This window comes from Cololabis saira, chromosome 19 (assembly GCF_033807715.1).
Source record: "Cololabis saira isolate AMF1-May2022 chromosome 19, fColSai1.1, whole genome shotgun sequence".
In the NCBI taxonomy this organism is placed as follows: domain Eukaryota; kingdom Metazoa; phylum Chordata; class Actinopteri; order Beloniformes; family Belonidae; genus Cololabis; species Cololabis saira.
In genome coordinates, this window is record NC_084605.1 from 10,877,848 (window position 1) to 10,887,196 (window position 9,349).

General features: G+C 38.4%; 1 protein-coding gene across 1 annotated transcript; it reads left to right on the forward strand.

Annotated features, from left to right (window-relative positions):
• The first annotated feature begins 1,073 nt into the window (after nt 1–1,073).
• Nucleotides 1,074–9,093, forward strand: pgap3 (post-GPI attachment to proteins phospholipase 3). Its single transcript, XM_061708210.1, has 8 exons — nt 1,074–1,435; nt 4,104–4,201; nt 4,337–4,489; nt 4,796–4,858; nt 5,984–6,045; nt 6,276–6,412; nt 6,693–6,897; nt 8,691–9,093. The coding sequence occupies exons 1-8, from the start codon at nt 1,222–1,224 to the stop codon at nt 8,752–8,754; spliced, it is 996 nt and encodes a 331-aa protein (XP_061564194.1). The 5' UTR covers nt 1,074–1,221; the 3' UTR covers nt 8,755–9,093.
• The last annotated feature ends 256 nt before the right edge of the window (nt 9,094–9,349 follow it).

The window sequence follows — 9,349 nt, forward strand, 5'->3', positions numbered from 1 at the left end:
GTTGAGAAAGCCAGGTATGCTATGCAAAAGCTTGGACCATCAAAGAAATTTGAGCTCACACATCACTTACATGATCTTAGCTCTTTATCACCGTATTCAGAGATATCATTAAGAAATGCCAGGAGATTTATATTTCAGAGCTCTTTTTAGAATCAGAATCATGTTTATTTTGCCAAGTCCGGTCAAACATGACTAAATCTCCCCCAGCGATAGTCATATTATTTAAATATAACTAATAATAGTAATAATAAAGAAACATGTCAACCAAGGAATAGCACTACAACAAGGCAAGGCAGGCAAGGCAAGTTTATTTATATAGCACAATTCAACACAAGGTAATTCAAAGTACTTTACATCAACATTAAAAGCGGCAAGACATAATTAGACAGTAAATAACAAATACATTGAAATAAAATTATGAGAAAAGAAGGTAAAATAATAAAAAGCACAAGTTGCTGATTTAAGAGTATGCTTAAATAACTAATAAATGAGATAAAATGATAAGAAAAGAGGTAAAAAAAAATGAAAAACACAAGTTGTTAAAAATAAGGGCAGTAGAGTACAGCAGGTAAGTATTTAATTTAGGAGTACGCTTGAGTAAACAGTACACAACAACAACAACAACAATAATAATAATAATAATAATAATAATAATAACAATAATAATAATAATAATATCAATGATAATGATGATGATAATAATAATAATAATAATAATATCAATGATAATAATAATAATAATAATAATAATAATAATAATAATAATAATAATAACAATATACTGTGTCACGTGACGTAGGTAAAAGGATGTTAAGCGCACTGTGACATAAGCTCCTTCTTTCAAAGTAAAAGTAAACTGGAGTCACGTCAGAAAGAAAACCTCACAATGACTGTTTTTAAAAGCAGGTTTATTATCTGTGTTTTTTAACCTATGATAGAGGTTGCCGTATACGTTATACTTTGTGTATATGACGACATTTTTTTAGTTCGAATTAAAAACATCAACTTGGCATGTTTTTATTTTGTAAACGGTGGCCGGAAACGCTCCGTGTGTGTTTAAACTTGCCGGTGACCAGAGCACAGGAGGAGAAACACAGGTCTAACCAGAACCGTGACTGTGCAGCTTCCAGCGCCCGAGACTCGGCATGAGCCCCCGGTAAAGCGGCTCGGCGGCCCCGTAGTGCCCGTGTTTAGTCCCGACGGGCCGAGACCCAGAGAGCCATGCTGGCTCCCCGCTGCACATCTGGCCGGCTCCCCGCCTGCTGGGCCACCGCCGCGCTGCTGCTGCTGCTGTCGGCGGGCACCGTGCGCTCCTCCCAGGGCGACAAGGAGCCGGTCTACCGGGACTGCGTGAAGCTGTGTGTCCGGACCAACTGCACCGGAGCCCGGCTGCGGGGCTTCCAGTCCGCGCAGCCGCAGTACATGGCGCTGACAGGTGAGTCGCTCACGCAGCCAACACTGTACATTTACTCTGCGTTTAGCTTTCATATAGTCCATGGGCCAGAGCCCACAATTTCACTTGTCAGTATCAATCAAGGTAAAGACAATTTGCTTATAATTTTTGAAAAGATCCATGTCTGTAGATGATATTTTGGTATGATAACCAGTACTCGAGTTGTAAAAAAAAAATCAGGGGGGGTGGTGGATTTTATCATATGGGGACAAATAATTTGTGCTGATTACAAATAATATAATATATTACAAATAATAGCACTGACCAAAACACCTGCAGAAATACTGCAGGAATGACATAGCAGCAGTTAAATGCAGCCTCCTGTAAGCTTTAAATATCCACTGGGCTTACATCAAATACATCAAAACACAACAATAAAAAACAGTTTTCTGAACTTATCAATATGACTCTGTCCTTCACAGGATACGTAACATGGATCACTGCAAAAACTCAAAATCTTAACAAAAATTTTCTAGTTAAAATGTCTCGTTTTAGTAAAAAAATATCATTACAATTAAAACAAGACTCATCACTGGAAAAAACAACTATTTTCACCTGTTTCAAGTAGATTTTCACTTAAAATAAGTAGAAAAATCTGCCAGTGGAACAACATTTCTTTTTTGTAATGAGAAGATAAATCTTGTCCCACTGGCAGATTTTCCAACTTATTCCAAGTGAAAATTTACTTGAAACAGGTGAAAATTGTCAAATAAGTTATTTTTCTGGTGATGACTCTAAATGTTGAAATAGCAGTAAAACCACATTCATTGATGAAATGACATAAGGGATGGAAAGGGGGGATGGCAGTTTTACAGGGGGGATGATTTTGACCGTTTTTATTTCAGGGGGGATGCCATCCCCCCTCACCCCCCCCTCAACTCCAGTACTCTTCCTGAGTGACAGCTGTATTATAGTTATCAGCTCATGAAGTCACCCACCCCCTTCAGTACATTACATTTTAGATGCTGGTTTAGACTCATGTACAGGATATCTGTCAATGTTTCACAATATTGTCTTTGGTATCATTTTAAAGGGGACCTTTTAAGCATTCATTGAAGCTAAGATGTGAATCTTTCTGACCAACATAGAGGTCACTGCAGCTCTTTAAACTATAAACAACACACATTTTTACACAATTTTCGCCTAAATGATATACTATCTTTTAGCCCTGTGTCATCTAGGAACAACAGACACAAAATACAAAAACTGGAATACTCACAGGACCATAAGGATTCAGGAAATGTATAATATACCCTTACTATATTGTTGTTAACGGTCATTGTGAGCCTTAAACTAGAAGAGCATCATTAGGCTCCTATGAAACTATAACAGCCACTAGGCTGATGTCACAAACTGGTCTTTATCATGCAAATACAGGACATAAAGGACATAACAATGAGATAAGGAACCAACTTAGTTTTATAAACATTAGAGACACAAAATACAAAAAATTCAAAACAAAAACTGGAATACTCACAGGACCATAAGGATTCAGGAAATGTATAATACACCCAATTTAGAATCCTCAATGAACCTAAAGGGGGTGGGTAACTTCATGAGCTGATAACTATGATACAGCTGCCACTCAGGAAGGGTTATCATACCAAAATATCATCTATAGACATGGATCTTTTCAAAAATCATAAGTAAGTTTGGTCATCTTGAGTGGTGCTGATATCTGATCTGGCCCATGGACTAATATTAGGGTTGCCACCTTTCAGAAATAGAAATAAGGGACGCCCCGATTTCAGCAGTGCAGGCGCTAAAAAAAGGGACATCCTCAAAACCTCTAAAATGCATAGAAATGTATTTATTTTATATGAAAAAAACAAAACGCTTTGATTTAAAGTTTAAAGTGCTTTAATAGCATTGAACTTGCATGACTGTACAGACAGCCAACCATACTAGCAACTGAAATAGCCTCCTATGCTACGTACTGTATGTCCACATCAGCCAAGATGTATAGTATAGCCTACAGGTGAAGAATATGGTGTAAAAGTTAATTTATTTCAATAATTCAACTTAAAAGATGAAACTAATACATGTATATTACATAGTCTCATTACAGGCAAAGCAAGATATGTTAAGCCTTTATTTGTTATAATTTTGATGATCAAATTGTTTATTGATTTCATAAAATAACTAATTTTTTGAGATTTTTTTATTTGGGGTTTTCATAAACTGTAAGCCATAATATAAAAATAGAATCCTGCTCATGATTTTCTCATCTGAGACTGTAAACAGTAAAGACGCGTCTGGTTCATAACACGACACAGTTTTTATGGCCGAGCAACGTGTTACAATAGTCCAAAATACACCCCTCATTAACATTTGTGATAAAATGTCTATGTGAAATTTAAACACACACAATTTGTCCAACCATATGAATGGCAATGAGAGAAGAGAGGAAGGCCTACTTCTCTACAGTCGTAAATATAAATGGGGGGCATTTGTTAGGCTGCATGCAATAAAAACATTTTTTATTATGAATAAAAACCTGTTCCCAGAATGTTTTACGTTTATTAATGCTGAAAGGTGTCTAATAAACTGTAGCCTGAGAAGTTTGCTGATTAATTTCTTTGTAAGGCAAACGGAGCTTGACCTTCTGTTGTGTGTGGTTGAGCTGTTTCTCTTTGATTCCTTGCTTCAGGTTGGACATGCCGTGATGATTGTCGTTATCAGTGCATGTGGACCACTGTGGGTCTTTACCAGGCAGAGGGGTACAGGGTCCCTCAGTTCCACGGCAAGGTTTGTCCCCCCAGAATGCAAATCTTAGCATAAAGAGGCTTGGGATGGCATATTTTAATTTGTATATTGCTTCGCATTACTCCATCAGAGTGTAATCTGAATAATGTGAATATTGTCGTTGTTGTTTCTTTCCAGTGGCCATTTGCGCGCTTCCTGTGTTTTGAGGAGCCGGCATCTGCGCTTGCATCTCTGCTCAATGGCTTGGCCTGCCTTCTCATGCTGCTGCGCTACCGGAGCACGGTGCCACGCCAGAGCCCCATGTATCACACCATCAACGCCTTCTCTTTGGTGAGTTAGGGAAAAAAAGGTGTGTGTGTGTGTGTGTGTGTGTGTGTGTGTGTGTGTGTGTGTGTGTGTGTGTGTGTGTGTGTGTGTGTGTGTGTGTGTGTGTGTGTGTGTGTGTGTGTGTGTGTGTGTGTGTGTGTGTGTGTGTGTGTGTGTGTGTGTGTGTGTGTGTGTGTGTGTGTGTGTGTGTATATATATATATATATATATATATATACAGTGTATATATATATAATAAATGTGCGTGTCCTGCCTTGGCAGAATTTAACCATGCACATTCAACAGGTACCTCTGTGTGTGTTTATGTAGATATCCCTGAATGCCTGGTTGTGGTCCACGGTATTTCACACCCGGGACACCTATCTCACTGAGGTAATGATTATTATATTATATTAATTTTGTGTGTGCGTGTGCGTGTGTGTATATACAGGACTGTCTCAGAAAATTAGAATATTGTGATAAAGTCCTTTTTTTTTTTCTGTAATGCAAAAATGTCATACATTCTGGATTCATTACAAATCAACTGAAATATTGCAAGCCTTTTATTATTTTAATATTGCTGATCATGGCTTACAGCTTAAGAAAACTCAAATATCCTATCTCAAAAAAATAGAATATTCTGGGAATCTTAATCTTAAACTGTAAACCATAATCAGCAATATTAAAATAATAAAAGGCTTGCAATATTTCAGTTGATTTGTAATGAATCCAGAATGTAGGACATTTTAGTTTTTTTAATTGCATTATAGAAAATAAAGGACTTTATCACAATATTCTAATTTTCTGAGACAGTCCTGTGTGTGTGTGTGTGTGTGTGTGTGTGTGTGTGGTTTTATTTATATATATATATATATATATATATATATATATATATATATATATATATGGTTACCACCTGGCAGTTGATCCAGCGCAATGATATTAAAGTTATCAGGCAATTTGACCAAACTTTCTAGGTGTAGGTTATCACTTATAACCTACACCTGCCAGCCAATCAGAATCGAGTATTCACACAGACCGTGGTATAAGTATATATACATACATACATACATACACACACACACACACACACACACACACACACACACACACACACACACACACACACACACACACACACACCAAGAGTATGTATATGTGTTGCATAAAGATATTTTGGCTCACAGCTATATTTTTATAGCAAGAACAATCATTGGCCCATACATCTTTCAGCTGTTTTGTTTTACTTACTCTTGAGAAAGTTTGCTATGTATCAGTAGCACAGAGGAGATTTATCCTCAGTTGCAGCTGCTTTTAAAAAATGCACCACCTGTTGAGATAATTGTTACATTGTTTTGACTAATGAGCTTAGCAAATCAGTAGCTTCCTAATGGTTTTACTAACCTTAGAACTCTGCAGCGTGGTGTCTGTAAAGTTCAACTGGCATAAGTATATCTGTACATATTGTTGTCTGTTTGTGTTTCAGTAAAAAAAAGTTTCTTTGGTTTTCTCTCTCAGAAAATGGACTATTTCTGTGCAACAGCAGTCATTCTTTACTCAATCTACCTTTGTTGTGTCAGGTAAGGTTGTAAACAAGATCTCTGTGGTTTTTGCTTTTGTTGCCAGACTTAAGAAGGAAATGTACTAAATCAGTGATCCTTGTTAAAATTTGTGTCATTTATGTCACTATCTGTAGAACAAAATGTCTATTTTTATGGTTAAATAATACAAAAAATATAGTTAAATCCAAAGATTTTTTCCAAAGTCTGTCTCTCAGATGTTTTTGCTCACACTGCTCTTCTCTTTTTAGAACTTTAGGTTTGAGGCGACCTGGGGTGTCCAGCATAGTGGGAGTCGTGCTCATCTTGGTCTTTACAGCGCACGTGTCCTACTTGACCTTTGTCAGTTTTGACTACGGCTACAACATGGCTGCCAACGCCACTATCGGTACAACACACGCTGAAAAGAGACTCACATTAGATTTGGCATTTACAGAAACATACACACTTTGAATCAATAGAGCAAAGTCATGAGTCATTTAATGCATTTTACTTGCTGGTATTTTGCCCTTTTTACTCTTTTGTTCTGACATTTTATTGTACTCTTTGTGAGTGAGTTCACCATTACATCTCTGAAACCTGACAGCTTTTCTGGTGCTTTTACACACCACCGTTAAATGTCTTTGTCTGACTTTTCAACATCCGTCAATTTTCTTTTGTCTCTAAAGGCATGGTGAACCTGCTGTGGTGGCTGTGTTGGTGCTGGCAGAACCGCCGAACTCTCCCTTACTGGTGGAAGTGCGGCCTGGTGGTGATGCTGCTTCATGGACTGGCCCTGCTGGAGCTGCTGGACTTCCCCCCGCTGCTCTGGGTCTTAGATGCTCATGCAGTTTGGCACCTCAGCACCATCCCAGTGCACTTCCTTTTCTACAGGTGTGACCCACGTCTGTCTTTAGTAAAAGGCAGTGTTTTACATGGTTAAAACTAGATTAGTGCAGTGCCTTGCGAAAATATTTGGCCCCGTTGAACTTTTTGACCTTTTGCCACATTTCAGGCTTCAAACGTAAAGATATAAAACTGTAATTTTTTGTGAAGAATCAACAAAAAGTGGGACACAATCATGAAGTGGAATGAAATTTATTGGATATTTCAAACTTTTTTAACAAATAAAAAACTGAAAAATTGGGGCGTGCAAAATTATTCAGCCCCCTTAAGTTAATACTTTGTAGCGCCACCTTTTGCTGCGATTACAGCTGTAAGTCGCTTGGGGTTTGTCTCTATCAGTTTTGCACATCGAGAGACTGAAATCTTTGCCCATTCCTCCTTGCAAAACAGCTCGAGCTCAGTGAGGTTGGATGGAGAGCGTTTGTGAACAGCAGTTTTCAGTTCTTTCCACAAATTCTCCATTGGATTCAGGTCTGGACTTTGACTTTGCCATTCTAACACCTGGATATGGTTTTTTGTGAACCATTCCATTGTAGATTTTGCTTTATGTTTTGGATTATTGTCTTGTTGGAAGACAAATCACCGTCCCAGTCTGAGGTCTTTTGCAGACTCCATCAGGTTTTCTTCCAGAATGGTCCTGTATTTGGCTCCATCCATCTTCCCATCAATGTTAACCATCTTCCCTGTCCCTGCTGAAGAAAAGCAGGCCCAAACCATGATGCTGCCACCACCATGTTTGACAGTGGGGATGGTGTGTTGAGGGGGATGAGCTGTGCTACTTTTACGCCAAACATAACATCTGGCATTGTTGCCAAAAAGTTTGATTTTGGTCTCATCTGACCAGATCACCTTCTCCCACATGTTTGGTGTGTCTCCCAGGTGGCTTGTGGCAAACTTTAAACGACACTTTATATGGATATCTTTAAGAAATGGCTTCCTTCTTGCAAATCTTCCATAAAGGCCAAAATTGTGCAGTATACTACTGATTGTTGTCATATAGACAGAGTCTCCCACCTCAGCTGTAGAGCTCTGCAGTTCATCCAGAGTGATCATGGGCCTCTTGGCTGCATCTCTGATCAGTCTTCTCCTTGTATGAGCTGAAAGTGTAGAGGGACGGCCAGGTCTTGGTAGATTTGCAGTGGTTTGATACTCCTTCCATTTCAATATTATCGCTTGCACAGTGCTCCTTGGGATGTGTAAAGCTTGGGAAATCTTTTTGTATCCAAATCCAGCTTTAAACTTCTCCACAACAATATCTTGGACCTGCCTGGTGTGTTCCTTGTTCTTCATGATGCTCTCTGCGCTTTAAACGGACCTCTGAGACGATCACAGTGCAGGTGCATTTATACGGAGACGTGATTACACACTGGTGGATTCCATTTATCATCATTAGTCATTTAGGTCAACACTGGATCATTCAGAGATCCTCACTGAACTTCTGGACAGAGTTTGCTGCACTGAAAGTAAAGGGGATGAATCATTTTGCACGCCCACTTTTTCAGTTTTTTATTTGTTAAAAAAGTCCAATACATTTCGTTCCACTTCATGATTGTGTCCCACTTGTTGTTGATTCTTCACAAAAAATTACAGTTTTATATCTTTATGTTTGAAGCCTGAAATGTGGCAAAAGGTCCCAAAGTTCAAGGGGGGCAAATACTTTGCAAGGCACTGTATATTATGGCAAAAAAAGATGTCTTACGGTTGTGACGTGAATTTTAAAGCAAAACCAAGAGAGTTGACTTCTGGATTGTGAGTGATTCCTATTCTGTTTCTGTCTCCAGTTTCCTCATCGATGACAGCCTGTACTTACTAAACACAGAGAAGATGGGGGTTAAAGTGGAGTAGGAGGAGCTCATCGCCTCTTCATCATGCCTCTACCTGCACACCTCTCCAAACAGGGCAGCTGAACACCTGAACACTGAAGTAGCTCAGTCTCCCAGATGACATGCATGACACCACTGATTTTCATCAATGTACACTTTGTTTACATTCCTGATCATTTTTTGGTTGTTGTTTAGTTTTTTTTAAATTTTGTATTCGTTTTTGGTGTCATGGTTAATGTTTGTACTACTTTGCCTTGTACTGCCATTTGTGCTACCTTTTGGTTTACTATTTGTCACAACTGTAATACTGGATGCTGCAATACATGATGATGACGAAGGGTTATTCATCTCATTGGATCCCCCTTTTTATATATATATATATATATATATATATATATATATATATATATATATATATATATTATATTCAGTAGGTCTCATGGACTTCTGAAATTGATCCCCTGAAATTGTGAACGGACTCACGGACTCAAACTACCATAAGCTCAACAGTGCACAAACAGCAGTTCTTTATAGTTGACAATAGATGGCACCAGATCAGTGATCGGGTCTATCTGTGCAGTTCAACATGTGTCATTTCTGTCAAAAGTGGACTGGCA